A 22,463-nucleotide genomic window follows, 5' to 3' on the forward strand; every position below is an offset into this window, starting at 1 on the left:
ATAATTTTATTCCTCTTTTGATTTCTTTGACCCATTGTTTGTTTACAAGGGTGTTGTTTAGTTTCCACATATCTGTAGAGCTCTTCACTTTCCTCTTGTTGATTTCTAGTTTCATACCATTGTGGTTAGGAAAGATATTTAGTATGACTTAAGTCTTCTTAAATTTGCTAAGATTTGTGTCCTGTCATATATGTATTCTGGAGAATGTTCCATGTGCACTTAAGAAGAATCAGTACTCTGCTCTTTTTGGATGGAATATTCTGCATATGTCTCTTCAGTCCATTTGTTCTATAAAGTATGGTTCATTTCCAATGCTTTCTTATTGATTTTCTGTCTGGAAGATCTATTCTTTACTGATTGCAGGATATTGAAGCCCTCCACTACTACTTTACTCTTATTTATCCCTTAAGACATAATAGTATTTGCTTAATATATTTCAGAACTTAGGTGTTGGGAGTATATATATTTACAATTGTTTTATCTTCTTGATGTATTGACCTCGTTATCATTATATAATGACCTTATTTGTCCCTTACTACCATTTTGTTTTGCTTGAAGTCTATTTTGTCTGATATAAGTATGGCTAAGCCTGCTTTCCTTTGGGTTCCACTTACTTGGAGTATCATCTTCCATCTCTTCACTTTGAGCCTATGTGTTTTGAGAGCTAAAAAGAGTCTCCTGTAGGCAGCATATAGTTAGGTCTTATTTTTTATTTGTTTTTGCGGTACACGGGCCTCTCACTGTTGTGGCCTCTCCCGTTGCGGAGCACAGGCTCTGGACACGCAGGCCCAGCATCCACGGCTCACCGGCCCAGCTGCTCCGCGGCATGTGGGATCTTCCCGGACCAGGGCACGAACCCGTGTCCCCTGCATCGGCAGGCGGACTCTCAACCACTGTGCCACCAGGGAAGCCCTTATTTACTTTTTAAAATTTATCCAGCCTCTCTGTGCCTTTTGATTGGTGAGTTCAATCCATTTACATTTAAGGTGATTATTGATATATAAGGATTTACTACTGCCAATTTTATCTTTTGACTTCTGGTTATTTTGTCTCTCCATTGTTTCTCCTGATAGCCTAATGGGGGGTTTCCTCTGGCTGCCTTTAAATTTCTTACCATTGACTTTTGACAGTTTTATTATATAATATGTCTTGGAGAAGGTGTTTTTGCATTGAGATGATAAGGTGTTCTGTTAGGTTCGTGGACTTGTAAATCCAGTTCCTTCCCCAGATTTGGGTAGTTCTCAGCTATTATTACTTTAAAGAAGATCTCTGCCCCCTTCTCCCTCTCTTCTCCTTCTGGTATACCCATTAATCTTAATTCTCTCTCCTCTTATACCTGAATCATTTCTAAATTCCTATCCTCAAGCTCACTTATTCTCCCTTCCATCTGATCTTCTCTGTTTCCAATGCTATCTAATGCATTCTTTTTCTCATTTATTGAGTTCTTCAGCTCCAGAATTTTTGTTTGAACTTCTTTAAAAAATAACCAATCTCTGTGGTGAAATACTACTTCTGTTCATTAATTTTATTCCTGAGTTCACTGAATTGCCTTTCTGAGTTTTCTTGCAGCTCATTGAATTTGTTCATAACAGCTATTTTGAGTTATCAGTTCGATTGCAATATTCTGTATCTTTGGGTTCAGTTCTTGGAGAATTGTCATTTTCTTTTTGTGATACCGTGTTACTATGATTTTTTTTCATAGTTTTTGATAAAATGTGCCTCTACTGCTGTGTTTGAACTAGGGAGCACCTGTCTTATTTAGGTAAGGTTTTGTTTACTTCAATTCAGGAGGTTGGTAGTTAAGAGCCTTCCTTTTGTTTTCCAGAAGGTGGCACTATAGCAAACGTTTTGGTTTCTCTTATGGGCGCTGACTCCCTGCTAAGGTTGGGAATGTACATATGGGGAAAAAAATGGGGGGGTTTAAAAGGTGTCAGCAGAGGGTGAGGGGATGTGTGCTTAAAATTTGGGGCTTTGGGTGTGCCCATGGCCTGGTAGGGGGTTCTTCGAGTGGGGGGGTGGATCCCAGAGGTCCATGGGCAGACCTCTTGCTGGCATCTCAGGGCAGACAGCAGGCAATATATTCCGTCAGTTCCCTTTCCCTCACCACAGTCATTGATATCTCTCTTCAGATATGCAGGGTGTTGCTGAAGAGCAACGGGACCCTCCAGCTGCAGCCCACAGGGGCTGACAGCCTTTCACTCACCCCCTTTTACTTTTCACCTTGTTTGCTAGAGAGGTCACTACTGCTTCTGCAATTGCCTTAGCTCTGTAGCATCTTCTGAGGTCCTATCCACCCACTTTCGTATGCACAGATAGATGGAGTTCTCGGGTGTCCTGGTGTGCTGTGCAGAGGCGCTTTTGTTTGTTTATGGATGTCCAATTACATGTTAGAGGGGAGGAAAAAAAGGAAAGACATGTTACCATGATGCTGGCGTGACTCTGGATATGTATTTTTTTAAATACCACAGTACACTTATTCTTCAAATGGTCTGTATCTCATTAGGCAAAGTGTCTGTAATAGTCTAAGCTCATCAGGAAGACTTGTTTAAAGAAATCAGGGCAGTTCCTTAAACATAAGCTCATCCTCAAGGCTTGAAGCTTTCAGGTTATGGGCCAAAGGGCACAAGCTGGCTTTTCACAGGCAGGAGTGCTTTAATGTGGGCTGATATGTTTACTTAATTGTGTGACAAATGATCTTTTGAAACTTTCATGGCTTCCAAACTTGTCATTGGTTAACATTCCTCTCCCAACCATGTCAGTGACCTTTTATCTGATACATCTGAGGGAGACAGAGGTCAAAGCACCTACTAGTGTGCTTTGTGGGGGGAAAAAATATTTGTAAATGAAATATAACCCTATTCACAGGATAGCATTTACTGCCTAATGTTCAGAAGTGTCAAATCTGCTTCTAGTTTTAAACCTTCGTGTTGGAATTAGGACTTTCCATCATTGACTTTATTTGTTCAGGAATAGATTGAAATTTCCCCTCAATGTTTGGCTGGGAAAGCTGAAAGAGTCCAACTCCTGGTTATAAAACTATGATTTTTCAGGCCCAACCTTAGGCAGTTACAAAGGCTTCGCCTGGAAGGTCTCATAAGGAAAAGCTGCTCTCCCAACACAGACTGGTATACAGTCAATGAATCACAGTCACTAGCTGGAACTGTAGCCAAGGACTGTTCATGTCCTTTCACATATTTGCATTCCTAGCTCATGTGATTTTTATTCTTAGGTCTCTGAGGCCTTGGGCAAAGGTCTTCATGCACCTGTGCTGGGACCTTATAGGAGGAAGAGGGGAATCTGAAGACACTTTTCCCCACTGATTCAGTATCCAGTACTTTAACACTCCTAGACCCTCACCCTTCCATTACCCCAGGGTGCATCAAACTGCCACAGCTGGGTCTCCCTCAACAGTGTAACAACCCCATGTCTTTGGTGATCCACGTGACCTTCAACTGGTCCACTGGAGAAAACAGAAGATGGAGAAATATACAATGGAACTTCCAGTTTTAGCTTCTTGGTGACACCATCACAGTAAGTGATTAAATTCTTACCTCTTTCATTTTCGGCTTGTTGCTTTAGTTGGCTCCTCTGACCCTTCCAAGTTCAGCTCTCCCAGCTCAACTGAGCTCCTCCCTGACAAGACTCATTTTTCCATTCCTAAAACAAACACCAAGAATCACAGCCCTAAAACCCGTGACCACAGTGAGCAAGTGCTTGAAAAAGAAAATGAGTTTTAGTAAATTTGCTCCCAAATATTTTATTAATAAGTTTTATATAAAAAACAAGATAGATAGTGTCATACTGTATAAAAGGCATTGAAAGCATATGTATGGTGGTAGGTTCTATTTTCTCTACCAAATTAACCAGCCATGATGGAGTTAAGAGTCAGTATCAGTCATATTTTTTTGGAATACTTCAAAGTACAAAAAGCAGTGTTAATATTTTAAGTGCAAAGAAAGCTTATAATAAAATAGACTTTAAAAATTACAAATAAAAATCTGTACATCAAGGATATTTTTCAGGCCTTCCTGTGCGCATAGCACGGACATAGAGAAGGGGAACTGCCGAGAGAGGACCCGTCACATCAGGTGTTACAGGTCTGGCCCATTTCAGCTTGCAGGACCATCTCCTCTTTTCTCAAGGGGAAAGTGTCGATCAGGTTGAAGAGGGCCACAGGCGTCACCAGGGAGACATAGCGCTCCTTGTCCATGCCATGCTTGTCCACTAGCACCATACTGAAGGAATAGAGTGGGATTCTCAGCAACAGCCTAGGGCAAAGAAAAGACTAGGTCAAAATTGACTCCCCGAGGGCTCTGGTGGACCAACTAGAGTCCTATAATGACACTGTGTGCAGAGAAAGGCTTAATACCACAAAGGACTGATTACCTTTTAGACCCCTGCTACTCAAAGTGTGGTACGTGGACCAGGAGCATCACATGGGAACTTGTTAGCAGTGGAGAACCCCACACTCCCCTGCAAACCTACTGGATTAGAATCTATATGATGAGTAAGATCCACCGAAGGCTGGTATGCACGTGACAGGTTGAGTAGCATGGTTTAGATTCTAGTGGCCAGGAACACTTTAGACTTGCAGTGGTGCTATGTACCAATAGGTGCTCCAAGGCATGTACAACAATGCTAACAGAATTTTTTTGTATTAAACTGGAGTCAACCCCCATTTGCAGACTAGGTTTGCACAACCACATACCCACCAGAGTCACTGGTTATCAACATTTGGCTCTGTCTGGACACAAGTTTTGGTGTTCAAAATGGCAGGGGGTGTGCTACTGACCTCTAGTGGTTGTAGGATGTTAGGCAGCAGCCCTGGCCTCCAATGCACAGACCAGCCCTCTCCCCACCAAAGAATGATCAGGCCCCAAATGTCAATAGTGCCAAGGTTAAGAAACCCTGGCCTAGGTGAAGCTGATTGAAATGACGTTCCAAACATTGTAGTTCTGGCCCATCCAGCTCACAACTGCATCGAGGGAATCGAACTGGGTCTTCACCCTGGGTTTAAGGACTTGGTTAATTATAATTCTTTTATACCTCAATTTCAAAAAGCACTTGAAGGGGTTTCAATGGCCTGTTTTTTTTTCTATTCTACCCCATTAGAATTTAAACTGTAAAAAAGAATGTATTTCAGTACCATGTTTAGATGAAAAAAGCCAGAGAAAGCAAACAGATAAGCTGAGCCCAAGGGAAAAACCAAAAAAGAGCACACTCAGCTAAACTGAATAACAAAATCTGGGAGAAGACACTTTCTTTTGCCTTTTATGAGGGAGTTTCGAGGAAGATGGGAATACTTTCTATCTTATCCCAGTGGGAAACTAAATTGCTAATCCACTTCTAGTGAGTAGAGACAAAAGCATTACAGTGTCTGCACTGGTTTCTTGTGGTAAGAAGAGGGGAACCTCAAGAAGTGCATTAATGAGTTTTTGAACATGTAAATGTAAAGCATGAAAGTGAGGTGAGAATGGAGAACTAATCTTCTCTGCCTCTTTAAGAAGAGGAATATTTAGAGTTTGGAGGCAGGGGGAGGAGGGGGAAGTCCTAGGGCAGGGGTGACCCAGGAAAACAGAGAAATAGGGAAGTCTGGAGGAAAAAAAAGGCTACACAACATTATGGTGGCTGGAACCTGTGGGAAAGGACCTGGAGCGTGGGGTGGTCCAGTACTTAAGTCAGGATAGAACCCCCCCCCCCGCCATGGTGCCACCATCTACCACACGCATTCCTCCTGTGAGCCTTGTGCCTAACAAAATATTATTAGGGAAAACTGCCATGAGAGGAGATGAGTGGTCAGAGCAGCAGGCTACCAACAGGTACAGAAATGCATCCACCATGGCTAAGAGACCACAGAAATTCGGGGGATGGATAGACACCCTACAGGCTGAGAGGCAGTACCAGCAACAGTTCAGAGTTACACAAATGTCAGACTGAAATGAACTCCTGGAGAATCTTCTAGAGAACTAGACAAAAAAAATACAACCCCCCCTCCTCCCATGGACACACCAAATCTACTACATATGGAACAATATTCTCTGCCAGAAAGTGAAAAACTAGGATCGTGACTCTTGTATATCAGGCAAGTAAGAAGGAAATCACACCAAAGTGGGTAGAAGAGGCTGAGAAACAATCTTGTCCAAAAACCTAGCAATACATCCAGCCCCAGTCACTGCCCCCACCCATGTAGAGGGAACTGGAAACCTGGAGTTTCTCCCTGAGGAGCAAAGGGTTCCAATCCCACATCAGGCACTCCAGCTTTTAAGACCCACACCTGAGAGACAAACCCCAAAATATCTCACTTGAAAACCAATGGGGCTCACCTCCACGAAATCTGCTGGGCTGTCGCAAACAAAGAAACAGCCCAAGACACAGTGCAGAAGCATCCGTTTGAAAAGTACCCACACTTTATGTGAATAGGCTCATTTAATAACCTTAAAGCATCAGAGGGAGGGGTGTGCCAGTGGAAGCAATTTTCAAACTCTCCCTCCACCTTGCTAAAGCCAGCAGAAACCATCTCTTATCTCTTCTTTTCCAGCAGGTTGCCATCTTTACGTTCCATCTAGCAGAGACATCTTCTTGCATTCCTCCTGCCTTGCTAAATCCAGCAGCACCTTATATCTCTCTCTCTCACCTGGCTCCAGTGGCCAACAGGCCTTATGCTTGCAGACCCTCAGGACTGCATCTACTTGCTAAGCTGCTGCGTGAGGGTCTCCCTTCCAATCAGCCTGAATCTACATGCTGGCTGATCCTCTCCATTGGAGCACTAACAGGTCTTGGCTCACCCTGAAACTCTGGGAGCTATTAAAAATAAAATAAACTACACAGATAATCACAAAGGTCTGAGAGACAAGAGTTAGGGCAGGGTTGAATAATAAGTTTCATCTCCTACCTGAGACCACTCCTTCAAGACCAGAAGCAGCTGTTGCATATTCTAATGCATAGAAACCAACAGAGAGCCAAGTAAAATGAAGAAACAGATGAATATGTTCTTCTATATATAAAATAGATTAACATGTAAGATAACCAACAAGGACCTACTGTATAGCACAGGGAACTCTACTCAATATTCTCTGATAACCTCCATGAGAGAAGAATCTAAAAAAGAATGTATATATATATATATATATACACACACATACACATATATATATATATATAAAACTGAATCACTTTGCTGTACACCTGAAACTAACATAACATTGTAAATCAACTATACAATAAAATTAAAATGTAAAAAGATAAGGCAATTGTCAAAAAAACCTTAAGCTAAATAAAAACTCAGCCCACCCCCCACCCGCAAAATTAAGGTCAAGATGGTGACAGCACACCACTAAACCAAACACAAGACCCTTTTCAGTGTGGGACCTGTGTGCTTGCACAGATCACACACCCATGAAACCGGCCCTGGGTCTACAAGTCCACCAAATCTTTCCAAACAATGAAACCATGCTGAGCCAACCTCAAGTTCCAGGATATGACAGTCAAGGAATAGCCAATTACAATTCCTAATGCAATGAGATGTCTTTCTATTACCAATTCACTCTCAGCAAAATAAATGCATATCAAGTAAAATAGATAAAAAGGGACCTACTGTATAGCACAAGGAACTATATTGAATATCTTGTAGTGACCTATAATGGAAAAGGAAATAGGAAAAAAACTTAATGAAACAAAGATAGGTAATTTACCTGATAAAGAGTTAAAAGTAATGATTATAAAGATGCTCACCAAACTCAGAAGAATGGGTGAACATGGTGAACTTCAAAGAGATAGAAAATATCAAAAAGTACCAAAGAGAAGCCACAGAGCTGAAGAATACAGTAAAGTGAAAAATACACTAGAGGGGTTCAAGGGCAGGTGAAGCAGTAGAAAGTACTGGCAAACTCAAAGACAAGGCAGTGGAACTCACCCAGAGAACTAAAAGAAAAAAGAATTTTTTTTTTTATTAAGATAACTTAAGGGCTTCCCTGCTGGCGCAGTGGTTGAGAGTCCACCTGCCGATGCAGGGGACACGGGTTCATGCCCCGGTCTGGGAAGATCCCACATGCCGCGGAGCGGCTGAGCCCGTGAGTCATGGCCACTGAGCCTGTGCATCCGGAGCCTGCGCTCTGCAACGGGAGAGGCCACAACAGTGAGAGGCCTGTGTACCGCAAAAAAATAAAAACAAATAAGAGATTTATGGGACACTATCAAGCACACTAACATTCACAGTATAGGGATCCTAGCAGGAGAATAGACAAAGAAGCAGAAAACTTATTTTAATAAGTAACAGCTGAAACCTTCCCTAACCTGGGGAGAAAAACAGACACCCAGATCCAAGAAGCCAAGAGAGTTCCAAAAAAAGAGGAACCCAAACAAACCCATATCAAGACACATTATAATTAAAATATAAAAAGCTTAAAGTCATGGAGAGAATCTAATGAGAAAAAACAGCACGTTACATACAAGAGAATCCCATAAAAATATCAGATTTTTTCAGCAGAAACATAGCAGGCCAGAGGGAGTGAAACAGTTTATTCTCCTGAAAGATAAAAGCTTATAACCAAGAATATATTATACTACCCAATAAAATCATTCAGAATTGGAGAGATGAAGAGTTTTCCAGACAAGCAAAAGCTAAGGGGAAAGCCACCAATAAACCAGCCTTATAAGAAATGTTAAAGGGACTTCTTTAAGCTGAAAAGGGCACTCATTAGTAATAAGAAAAAATATCACAGTATAAATCTCACTGTTAAAAGGTAGGTATACTATGATAAAGGAGGCAAGAATATACAATGGAGCAAAGACAGGCTCTTCAATAAATGGTGCTGGGAAAACTGTACTGCTACACTTAAGACAGGAAAATTAGAACATTTTCTAACACCATATACAAAAAGAAACTCAAAATGGATTAAAGACTGAAAGGTAAGAACAAATCCTATAAAACTAGATGAGAACACTAGGGAGAATACTCCTAGGGAAAACACTGACATAAATCACAGCAATACGTTTTTGGATTTGTCTCCTAGAGTAATGGAAATATGTCAGTTGTACCTTATAATCTATAAAACTCTTAGGCCATGATTTTAGCAAAGTTCTTAAAATATCAAATGTATTGAAGATGAACAGTATGAAGAAACGCAAATGATAATTGCCAGTATTCTCCAGTTATACTAAGTAAAATAAATATGAATATTATTTTCTCAAAAAAATGTCTACAAATAATAAATGCTGGAGAGGGTATGGAGAAAAGGGAACCCTGCTACACTGTTGGTGGGAATGTAAATTGGTGCAGCCACTATGTAAAACAGTACAGAGGTTCCGTAAAAAGCTTAAAAGAGTTACCATATGATCTTACAATCCCACTCCTAGGCATATCTCCAGAGGAAACTTTAAGCTTACCTCATCTCATGAAAACACCAAATCACAACTGCTGAACAACCATCAACAAAAAAACACTGGAACCTACCAAAAAAGATATTTTACATTCAAAGACAATGAAGAAATGACAACTGAACAGTAACAGGGGTGGTTTTGCAACATAATCAAATCCCATACCTGCCAAGTGGGTGACCCACAAACTGGAAAATAATTATATTGCAGAGTTTCTCCCCAAAAACATGAGAGTCCTGAGTCCTACATCAGGCTCCCCAGCTTGAGGGTCTGACATCAGGAGGAAGAAGCCCCAGCGTGTTTGGCTTTGAAGGCCAGTGAGGCTTGAGTGCAGTAGCTCCACAGGACTGGGGAAAACAGAGACTCCACCCTTGGAGGGCACACACAAGATTTCACGTACACTGTGACCCAGCAGAGAGCAGGAACTCCATGTAAGACTGGGCTGTACCTACCTACAAGTCTTGGAGGGTCTCCTGGGGAGGTGGGGATCAGCTGTGGCTCACTGCGGGGGTGGGGGGGAACCAAGGATACTGGTGGCAGAGGTTCCAGAGAATACTGTCAGCGTGAGCTCTAGTAGAGGTCGCAATTTTGGCATCAGGACCTGGCCCCTCTCAACAGCCTTCAGGCTCCAGTGCTGGGACGCCTCAGGCCAAACAAACCAGCAGAGGGGGAATACAGTGCTACCCATCAGCAGAGAGGCTGCCTAAAGTCGTCCTCAGCTAACAGCTACCAATAAACACACCCCTTCACATGGCTCTGCCCCCAAGACGGACAAGACCCAGCTCCACCCCCCCACCCCCCACAGTGTGCAGTCACCAGTCCCTCACAACAGGAAGCCTGCACAAGCCCCAGGACCAAACTCACCCACCAGAAGCAAAGGGAGCAGGTACAAGAAGCAAAAAGGAGCTATGATCCTGCAGCCAGTGGAAAGGAGACCACAAACACAAAAAGTTATAAAAAATGAGATGGCAGAGAAATGTTCCAGACGAAGGAACAAGATAAAAACCCACAAGAACAAGTAAATAACTGTAGATTGGCAACCTACCTGAAAAAGAAAATGATAGTAAAGATGATCCAAGATCTCGGAAAAAGAATGGAGGCACAGATCAAGAAGATACAAGAGATGTTTAACAAAGAGCTAGAAGATTTAAAGAACAAACAGATGAACAATACAATAACTGGAATGAAAAATACACTAGAAGAAATCAATAGAAAAATTGAGGCAGAAGAACGAATAAGTGAGCTGGAAGACAGAATGGTGGAAATCACTATCATGGAACAGAATAAAACATGAAAAGAAATGAGGACAGTCTAAGAGACTAAAGCAACTCGAAGAAGAAGAGCAAACAAAACCCAAAATTAGTAGAAGGAAAGAAATCATAAAGATCAGAGCAGAAATCAATGAAATAGAGATGAAGAAAACAATAGAAAAGAGAAAACTAAAAAGCTGACTCTTTGAAAACATAAACAAAATTGAAAAACCTTTAGCAAAATTCATGAAGGACAAAAGTGAGAGGACTGGAATCAATAAAATTAGAAATGAAAATGGAGAAGTTACAATGGACACCACAGAAATACAAAGGATAAGAGACTACTACAAGCAACTATATGCCAATGAAATGGACAATTTCTTAGAAAGGTACAACCTTCCAAGACTGAACCAAGAAGAAATAGAAAATATGAATAGAGCAATCACAAGTACTGAAATCGAAACAGTGATTTAAGAACTTCCAAACAAAAGTCCAGGACCAGATGGCTTCACAAGCAAATTCTGTCACCTATTCTTCTGAAACTATTCCAAAAATTGCAGAGGAAGGAACACTCCCAAGTCCATTCTATGAGGCCACCATCACCCTGATACTAAAACTAGACAAAGATACCACAAAAAAAGAAAGTTACAAGCCAATATCACTGATGAACATGGACGGAAAAATCATCAACAAAATACTAGCAAACTGAATCCAACAATATATTAAAATGATCATTTACCATGATCAAGTGGGGTTTATCTCAGGGATGCAAGGATTCTTTCACATCTGCAAATCAGTGTGATACACCACACTGACAAACTCAAAAATAAAAACCATATGACCGTCTCAATAGATGCAGAAAAAGCTTTTGACAAAATTCAACACCCATTTATGATAAAATCTCTCCAGAAAGGGGGCACAGAGGAAACACACTTCAACATTTTAAAAGGCCATATATGACAAACCTACAGTTAACATCATTCTCAACAGTGAAAAGCTGAAAACATTTCCTGTAAGATCAGGAACAAGACAAAGATGTGCACTGTCGCCACTTTTATTCAACAGTTTTGGAAGTCCTAGCCACAGCAATCAGAGAAGAAATACAAGGAGTCCAAACTGGAAAAGAAGAAGTAAAACTGTCACTGTTTGCAGATAACATGATTCTATACATAGAAAATCCTAAAGATTCTACCAGAAAACTACTAGAGCTCATCAATGAATTCAGTAAAGTTGCACGATACTGAATACACAGAAATCTCTTACATCCCTATACACTAACAACGAAAGATCAGAAAGAGAAATTAAGGATACAATCCCATTTACCATCACATCAAGAAGAATAAAATACCTAGGAATAAATAGACGTGTTCTCCGAAAACTTAAGACGCTGATGAAAGAAACCGAAGATGACACAAACGGATGGAAGGATATATACCATGTTCTTGGATTAGAAGAATCGATATTGTAAAAATGACTATACTACCCAAGGCAATCTACAGATTCAATGCAATCCCTATCAAATTACCAGTGGCGTTTTTCACAGAATTAGAACCAAAAAAAATCTTAAAATTTGTATGGAGACATAAAAGACCTCGAATAGCCAAAGCAATCTTGAGAAAGAAAAACGGAGCTGGAGGAGTCAGGCTCCCTGACTTCAGACTACAATATAAAGCTACGGTCATCAAAACAGTATGGTACTGGTGCAAAAACAGAAATATAGATCAATGGAACAGGATACAGAGCCCAGAGATAAACCCATGCACCTATGGTCAGTTAATATATGACAAAGGAGGTAAGAATATACAATAGAGAAAAGACAGTCTCTTCAACAATGGTGCTGGGAAAACTGGTCAGCCACATGCAAGAGAATGAAATTAGAACATTCTGTAACACCATACACAGAAATAAACTCAAAATGGATCAAAGACCTAAATGTAAGGCCAGATACTTTAAAACTCTTAGACTAACATATAGGTAGAACATTCACTCTTTGACATAAATCACAGCAACATCTTTTATGATCCACCTCCTAGAGTAATGAGAATAAAAACAAAAACAAACAAATTGGACCTAATTAAACTTAAGTTTCTGCACAGCAAAGGAAACCATAAACAAAATGAAAAGACAACCCACAGAATGGGAGAAAATATTTGCAAAAGAAGTGACCAACAAGGCCTTAACTTCCAAAATATACAAATATCTCATGAAGCTCTATATCAAAAAAACCCAAACAGCTCAATCAAAAAATGGGCAGGAGACCTAAGTAGACATTTCTCCAAAGAAGATATACAGATTGCCAACAAACACATGAGAGAATGCTCAACATCATTAATCATTAGAGAAATGTAAATCAAAACTACAATGAGATATCACCTCACACCAGTCAAAAAGACCATCATCAAAAATCTACGAACAATAAATGCTGGAGAGGGTGTAGAGAAAAGGGAACCCTCTTGCACTGTTGGTGGGAATGTAAACTGGTACAGCCACTATGGAGAACAGTATGGAAGTTCCTTAAAAAACTACAAATAGAACTACCATATGACCCAGCAATCCCACTCCTGGGCATACACCCAGAAGAAACCATAATTCAAAAAGATACATGCACCCCAATGTTCACTGCAGCACTATTTACAATAGCCAAGACATGGAAGCAACCTAAGTGTCCATGAACAGAGGAATGGATAAAGAAGATGTGGTACATATATACAATGGAATATTAATCAGCCATAAAAAAGAATGAAAGAATGCCATTTGCAGCAACATGGATGGACCTACAGATTATTATACTAAGTGAAGTAAGTCAGAGAAAGACAAATATCATATGATATCACTCATATGTGGAATCTAATTTTTTTAAAAATGATACAAATGAACTTATTTACAAGTGAAACAGACTTCCAGATATTGAAAACAAACTTATTGTTACCAAAGGTGAAGTGTGGGGGGGAGGGATAAATCAGGAGCTTGGGATCAATATATACACACTCCTATATATAAGATATATAATCAACAAGGACCTACTGTATAACACAGGGAACTCTACTCAATATTCTCTGATAACCTCTATGAGAAAAGAATCTTAAAAAGAATGAATATATGGATATGTATAAGTGAATCAGTTTACACCTGAAACTAACATGACATTGTAAATCAACTATATTGCAATAAAACAAAAAAAAGAAAACATGCATGCACCCCAGCGTTCAAAGCAGCACTATTTACAATAGCCAAGACATGGAAGCAACCTAAGTGTCCATTGACAGATAAATGGATAAAGAAGATATGGTACACGTATACAATGGAATATTACTCAGCCATAAAAAAGAATGAAATAATGCCATTTGCAGCAACATGGATGGACTTAGAAATTATCATATTAAGTGAAGAAAGACAAAGGTAGGCAAATATCATGACATCACTTATATGTAGAATCTAAAAAAATGATATAAATGAACTTATTTTTACAAAACAGAAATAGACTCACAGACATAGAAAACAAACTTATAGTTACCAAAGGGGATAGTAGGGGGTGGGGAGGAGGGGGAGAAATTAGGAGTTTTGGATCAACACATACACACTACTATATATAAAACAGATAGAAACAAGGACCTACTTTACAGCACAGGGTACCATATTCAATATCTTATAATAACCTATAATGGAAAAGAATCTGAAAAAGAATACATATATATATGTATAACTGTATGACTTTGTTGTACACCTCAAACTAACAAAATTGTCAATTAACTACTTCAATTTAAAAATGGTTAAAATAAAAAGATTTTTAATTTTAAAGGTAGATATATTAGTAAAAGTAGTGGATTTATAAAGCTAATATAAAGGTTAAAAGACAAAAGTGGTAAAATAACTACAATAACTGCTTAAGGGATACACAGGATTAAAAGATATAAAAATGTGACATCAAAAACAAAACGTGTGTGGAGCTTTAGAATGCCTTCAAACTTAAGTTGTTATATTTATAATGGTCCATTTTAAGTTGATAAGTTAAATGTAAGCTTCATGGTGACCACAAACCAGAAACCTATAATAGATACACAAAAGATAATGAGAAAGGAATCTAAGCATACCACTAAATTCATCAAATCACACAGGAAGAGAATAGAGAAGAATGTAACAGAGGAACTATAAAACAGCCAAAAAACAATTAACAAGACGGCAGTAAGTATCTACCTATCAATAATTTAAGTGGACTAAATCCTCTAATCAAAAGAAAGAGTAGCTGAATGGATTAAAAAAACACCTATCTATATGCTGCCTACAAGGGACTCACTTCAGATGTAAAGACACACACAAAGTGAAGGAATGGAAAAATATATTCTATGCAAATGGAAACCAAAAGTAAGCTGGATCACTGTTCTTATATCAGACAAAATAGACTTTAAAACAAAGACTATAATGAGATAAATAAGGGTAATATATAATGATAAAGAGTTCAATCAAACAAAAGGGTATAATATTTGTAAATATATATGCAACCAACATAGGAGCACTTAAATGTATAAAGCAAATATTAACAGACCTAAAAGGGAGATAGTAGGACAATGATAGTAGGGGACTTTAATATCCAGCTTACAACACTGGATAGATCATCCAAACAGAAAATCAGTAACGAAACAGCCTTTAACACGTTATACCACATAGGTTTAAACAGATACATACAGAATATCCCATCCAAAGCAATAGAATATATAGTCTTCACGTGCACATGGAACATTCTCTGGGATAGATCACGTTAGGCTATAAAACAAGTCTTAATTTAAAATGATTGAAATCATATCAAGCATCTTTTAAGATAACAATGTATGAAACTAGAAATCAAATATGGAAGAAAACTGGAAACATTCATAAATAATGTGGAGATTAAACAGTGTGTTACTGGACAATCACTGGATCAAAGAGAAGTCAAAAAAATACCTTCAGTCAAATGAACATGGAAATAAAACATAACAAAACTTATGAGATGCAGCAAAAGCAGTTCTAAGAGAGAAGTTCAGGGCAATAAATACTTATCAAGAAACAAAAATCTCAAAACAACCTAACTTTACACCTGAAAGAAATAGAAAACAAAGCCCAAAGTTAGTAGAAGTTAGGAAATAATAAGGATCAGAGCAGAAATAAACGAAGAAGAGACTAAAAAGATAATAGAAAAGACCAATGAAGCAAGAGCTGGTTCTTTGAAAAGGTGAAATTGATAAACCTTTAGGCTACACTCACCAAGACAGAGGGGGCTCAAATAAAAATCAGAAATGAAAGAAGAGACATTACAACTGATACCACAGCTATACAAAGGATGAGAGACTATTACGAACAATTATATGCCAACAAATTTGACAGCCTAGAAGAAGCAGATAAATTCCTAGAAAAATACAACCTTTCAAGACTGAATCATGAAGAAATAGAAAATCTGAACAAATTACTATTAAGGAGATGGAATCAGTAATCAAAAACAAAAAGTCCAGGACCAGATGGTTTCACTGGTGAATTCTACCAAACATTCAAAGAAGAATTACTTCTACCAAACATTCAAAGAATTCATACTAATCCTTCTCAAACTCTTCCAAAAACTAGAAGAGGAGGTAACATTTCAAAACTCATTTTACAAAGCCACCATTAGCTGGTAACCAAAACCAGACAAGGACACAAGAAAATTACATGCCAATATCCCTGGTGAACACAGATGCAAAAATCTTCAACAAAATACTTGTAAACAGAATTCAACATACATTAAAAGGATCATACAAGTGAGATTTACTCCAGAGATGCAAAGATGGTTCAACATCTACAAATAACCATGTTATACCATATCAACAAAATGAATGATAAAAATCATAATCTTAATAGCTGCAGAAGAAGCATTTGACAAAATTCAGCATCCATTTATGATAAAAACCTCTCAACAAAGTGGGTATAGAGGGAACATAACTCGACATAATAAAGGCCATATATAAACACGCCCACAGCTAACTTCATACTCAATGGTGAAAAGCTGAAAGCTTTTCCTCTAGGATCAGGAACAAGCCAAGGATGCCCACTCTCGCCACTTGTATTCAATATGGTATTGTTAGTCCTAGCCAGACTCAGTAGGCAAGAAAAATGGGGAAAAAAGGCATCCAAATTGGAAAATAAAGTAAAACTGTCATTATTTGCAGCTGTCATGATATTATACATAGAAAACCCTAAAGAATCCATCAAAAAGCTGTTAGATTAATAAACCAATTCAGTACAGTTGCAGGATATAAAATAAATATACAAAAATCTCGTGCATTTCTATACACTAATAAGACAGTAACAAAAAGAAATAAAAAATAAGTTTTATAATTGTATGAAAATGAATAAATACCTAGGAATAAACTTAGCCAAGGAGTTGAAAGATGTGTACACTGAAAACAATAGGACATTCCCAGTCTCCCTTGAAGGCTGATTGCAATCATGTGATGAGTTCTGGCCAAGGGAGAGACAGCAATTTTATGCTTCCATTATGAAGCCAAAAAAAAGTGGCATGGTTTATTTTTACTCTTTTCCCCCTTTGCAGAAACCAGAAAGTAATGTATTCTGGGATATTGATGCTACAGGATGGTGGAGCCACCAAGAGCTTGGGACCATGAGATTATATAGAACAGAGATCTGCCCCCTCCCTTGCAGAGCGTGAGAGAAAAAGGTGAGAAATGAAGATTTTGAGGAGCTCTGCTTTACGCTAATTGTCCTTTTCACAGTGGTCAAAAGATACAAGTAAAAATTTGGGGGCTTCCCTGGTGGCGCAGTGGTTGAGAGTCTGCCTGCCGATGCAGGGGACACGGGTTCGTGCCCCGGTCTGGGAAGATCCCACATGCCGCAGAGCGGCTGGGCCCGTGGGCCATGGCCGCTGAGCCTGTGCATCCGGAGCCTGTGATCCACAACGGGAGAGGCCACAACAATGAGAGGCCCGCGTACCACAAAAAAAAAAAAAAAAAAAATTTGGGTTGCTCTGAAATTACCTTTTGGCTGTTGAATTCTGCTTTTTTAATGAACCATTACTGAGTCTGAACACCATGATTCTGGCTTTTTAAGTGTTACCAAAAGTTGTTAAAATGGGACTATGGACAAGTGCCCTGGAAGCATGGGAGATAAAAGAGGCCAAGCCTGGAAAGGCTAAATTGGAGGCCTGCCCTCTTAAGAAGACCAAGTATTGCTTAAATCCTTTTTGCAGTCTGTCCCCTTCCCGTCCCACTCCCACCAAGGGAAAAAAAACAAAGATAAAGCAAAAACACCTGGAGGGGGAAGGAACCCTGGTAATTACCCACTGCATCATGTATTTGGACAAGCAGCCACATGCCAATTAATAGTTATAATACTCCCAGAATAAAAGTAATTAAAGGTTGAAGGTTGCCTGGAATCAAGAATGAATAGAGAGAAATTAGGGAACCTGATCAAAAAAAAGCACTTTTATAGGTAATAGCACTTAAGAACAAAACTTGCCCCTACCTGAGCTGCAGAGCTAGGGCTGGAGGCATAATCTTTGCTCCTATCCTGCCGATGAGGGTCGGGAACACACCTACCAGCTCCACTACGGTGATGTGTCGAAGATCCAGGCCACATTGTGCTTGCTGGAAAAAAACAAAACAAAACAAAACAAACCCCGCCCCCCCAAGCAGGGAGGTGTGAGCATGGCTAAAGAAAATTCCATGTCAAACTACAGACCCACAGGAGCAGCACTGTTCTGTTTGGGGAAGTTTATTTGCCCACTCCAAACTGTCCTGAAGATAGCTGAGAAATTCGAGTTCAACTAGTGGCTATAAAACCTAAATAACCTTCCTAGAGGAATCATTCAGAAATGGCTTGGCAATGAGATTTTGAAAACATAAGCAAAATGGCAGTGTATGTATTTCCAGATGGGCTGAGACTTTGCATGAGCCAAGTTTCCTAAAAAGTATCCAAGACCACCCCCAGAGGATTCTAATTTGTCTTTGCAAGGACAAAAGAATATTTCCAGTGTCTCACTATCTGCCCTTGTTTTCACCCCTCACACCCGCCTTCCCAAAGCGCCCCCAACATGAGCATGGTGAAGAAATAAGGATAAGCGATTCCAACCCTCATCTGATGCCCTGGTTTTTTACATCTGGTGACCTGGCCTTGACAGTTGCCACCCAGGGAGAGCCCTTGATGGCCTGGCTCTGGTGACCAGAGGGGCTGGAATTCCTGGGTCCCATGTGACTCTAACAGTTCTTGGTGGGCTACCACCCCTGGGGCATTGCACAGACAGCAGACTGAAACACACCCCCAGTTTCTGTGGAAGAGGCCTCATATTTTGTCCTGGATCATCAACCTTAAGGGCAGGCTTCAGGCTTGGCATACATCTAGAGGCCTATAGAGAGGCCCTTGGGGAACGTAGGCCAGGGATGCCATCTTTGTGTTCTCCCTCGGGAGATTTCCCCTGCTACACCCAGGCAGGGGAGGTGATACATGGTCCCACCCACTACAGATTGAGGCTCCTGGCCCTTCCAGACCAGAAAGCCTGTTTGGGAAAATTTGAGAGCTGCCTGAAGTGGGCCCTCCCAGTGCCACCCAGGCAGGAACCCAAGTTGAAGCCCTAGGCACTGTGGAGTGTGGCCCCCATCTGATAGGAAGGGTCTGTGAGAACACCTGGAAGGTGTGTAACCCAGCAACTCTTAAGCTGAGAGGAGGGTGGGCAGAGCTGATGGCTGCCAGGGCAAACAAACTGGCCCTGTTCAGCCAGGGAACTTGCGGCATGAGTTGGCTTGACCAGGCCACCAACAAAGAGCATTAGTGGCATTTGAGGTGTTTTTCCTGCTGTGCCCAGGAAGGGAAACTGATTCACAACCTCACTTATTACTGAATACTACCTTCAGACCACCTGACCAAGGAACCTAACCCTAACACACAGGAAGCTGCATCGCCCATCTAACAGCTATGCTTACAGTGGCGCTTGAGTAAAGTACAGCCCATGGCTTTCTCTGTCTGCAAAGGAAAACTGGTGGCCTCACCTAACCAAAATATTCAGTGCACACTCTTGCCTGATTTGAGTCCCCAGACAATAAGCCATGCAGGCCCTGGGTCCCATCCTGCTGCTTTGTCAGGTCAGGGAAGCTAATTCATAGCCCCACCTACAGCTGGGTATAGTAGTACCCAGTACAAAGCATTTAGTAAGCCTGACCAGAATCCAGACAGTCATGAAGCCCATCCTACAGCTGCATTTGGACAGGGAACCAAGATAGCAGTCTTATCCAGCTGCTCTCAGCCAGTGGCACGCCCCCACCCCTAACCTCAGAGCTCGAACAGATGCCTTGCCCAAACTGACCCTAATAACGGGCTCCACCTTCCCAAGGATGTTACCAGCAGACATGTCCAGAAACCTAAACAGAGCTGACTGGTGAAGAACTGTCTCTGCCAAAGTAAACCTGAAAGTCTGGAAAAAGAGATCACTTATTCAAATGAACAGACACTGGTATAAAGAAACAAGGATCATGAAAAAGCAAGTATGTATGATACCACCAAAGTAATAAAGGGCCAATAACTGACCCTAAGGAAATGGAGAGCTATGAACTTTCAAAGAATTCAGAATAATCATCTTAAAGAGGTTTCGTGAGCTACAAGAACAGACAACTAAATGAAATTAGAGAAGTAAACAAAATGAGTTCAACAAAGAAATATAAACCATGAAAAAAATCATAGAGCTGAAGAATAGAATAACTGAACCAAATAATTCAATAGAGATCTTCGGACTTCCCTGGTGGTGCAGTGGTTGAGAATCCGCCTGCCAATGCAGGGGACACGGGTTCGAGCCCTGGTCCGGGAAGATCCCACATGCCGTGGAGCAACTAAGCCCGTGAGCCACAACTACTGAGCCTGTGCTCTAGAGCCCGCGAGGCACAACTACTGAAGCCCGTGTGCCACAACTACTGAAGCCCACGCACCTACAGCCCGTGCTCCCCAACAAAGAGAAGCCACCGCGATGAGAAGCTCACGCACCACATCGAAGAGTAGCCCCTACTTGCCACAGCTAGAGAAAGTCTGCGCACAGCAATGAAGACCCAATGCAGCCTAAAATAAATTAAGGAAAAAAAAAAGAAAGAGCTTCAAAAGCAGACTCAACCACGCAGAAGAATCAGAATCCTGGAAAACAGGACATTTGAAATTACCCAGTCAGAGGAACAAAAAGGAAAAATAATGAAAAAAGATTGAAGGGAGCCTAAGGGACTTATGGTACACAAAGAAAAATATTCGAATTTTTGGAATTCCAGAAGGAGAAAAGGGACAAAAAGTGTATTTAAGTCAATAATGGCTGAAAACTTTCCAAACCTGGGGAGAGAACTAGACATCCAGATCCAAAAGGCCCAAAGGATCCCAAATAGGTTGAACCCAAATAGGGCTATACCAGGACATATTATAATTAAATTTTCAAAAGTCAAAGTCAAAGAATTTTAAAAGCAGCAAGAGAAAAGAGAGAAGTTACATACAAGGGAACCTCCATAAGACTATCAGTGGATTTTGTAATGGAAATTTTTCAGACTAGAGGAGAATGGTAGGACATATTCAAAATACTAGGGGGGGAGGGGGACTTCCCTGGCAGTCCAGTGGTTAAGACTTTGCCTTCCAATGCAGGGGGTGTGGGTTCAATCCCTGGTTGGGGAGCTAAGATTCCGCATACCTCACAGCCGTAAAACCAAAACATAAAACAGAAGCAATATTGTAACAAATTCAATAAAGACTTTAAAAATGGTCCACATGAAAAAAAAAATCTTAAAAAAAAATATTGGGGGGAAAACTGTCAACCAAGAAATTCTACATCCAGTGAAGCTCCCCTTCAGAAATAAAAGAGGGATAAATACTTTCCCTAAATAACGAAAGCTGAGAAAATTCATCATCACTAGACATGCTTTACGAGGAACATTATAGGAAGTTCTTTGAGTGGAAGTACAGTCAGCCCTCCATATCCACGGGTTCTGCATCCACAAATTCAACCAATCGTGGACCACGTACTATGTGTACAACTGGAGGATCCTTGGATGTGGAACCCACAGATACAGAGGGCCGACAATGGGACAGATTTTGGTGTCCGCAGCAAGTCTTGCAACCAGTTCCCTGCAGATACTGAGATAAATATAAAAGGATGATAATTAACATCATAAAAACATAAGACAGTGTAAAACTCACTGCTATGGAAAATATAGTCAAACTTGGATTCTGTAATATGGTAATAGTGGTATGTAATTCACTTACAGCTCTAGTTTAAAAGTTACAAAACAAACATGGTCAATGGAGACAAGATGGCAGAGTAGGGGAACATGAGCTCACCCCTTCTTACAAAAACACCAAAATCTCAACTAACTGCTGAACAACCATCAACAAAAAATATGCTGAAGGGACTTCCCTGGTGGCGCAGTGGTTAAGAATCCACCTGCCAATGCAGGGGACAGGGGTTCGAGCCCTGGTCCAGGAAGATCCCACATGCCACAGAGCAACTGAGCCCGTATGCCACAACTACTGAGCCTGTGCTCTAGAACCCACAAGCCACAACTACTGAGCCCACATGCCGCAACTACTAAAGCCTGTGCTCGGCAACGAGAAGCCACCGCAATGAGAAGCCTGCACACCGCAACGAAGAGTAACCCCCGCCTGCAACTAGAGAAAGCCCACACACAGCAACAAAGACCAAATGTAGCAAAAATAAATTAAAAACGAAAACAAAACACTGGAACCTACCCAAAAAGATACCCTACATCCAAAGACAAAGCCCCAACAAGATGGTAGGAGGGGCACAATCAAATCCCATACCCACTGGATGGGTGAACCACAAACTGGAAAATAATTATACAA

The 22,463-nt window shown here is 40.5% G+C and overlaps 1 protein-coding gene across 3 annotated transcripts in view; it reads right to left on the reverse strand.

The window, feature by feature from the left end:
• Positions 1-4,084: 4,084 nt before the first annotated feature.
• SRPX (sushi repeat containing protein X-linked) overlaps positions 4,085-22,463 on the reverse strand; it is a gene marked incomplete at both ends in the record, with an annotated part of 109,486 nt that continues 91,107 nt past the window's right edge. For all 3 annotated transcript variants that reach the window (XM_079727440.1, XM_079727441.1, XM_079727439.1), the window contains 2 exons: positions 4,085-4,268; positions 18,111-18,232. In XM_079727440.1, coding sequence (XP_079583566.1) covers positions 4,085-4,268; positions 18,111-18,232 — 306 coding nt within the window. The remainder of the gene's footprint in view (positions 4,269-18,110; positions 18,233-22,463) is intronic.

The sequence above is a fragment of the Hyperoodon ampullatus genome (assembly GCF_949752795.1).
Source record: "Hyperoodon ampullatus genome assembly, chromosome: X".
Taxonomy (NCBI): domain Eukaryota; kingdom Metazoa; phylum Chordata; class Mammalia; order Artiodactyla; family Ziphiidae; genus Hyperoodon; species Hyperoodon ampullatus.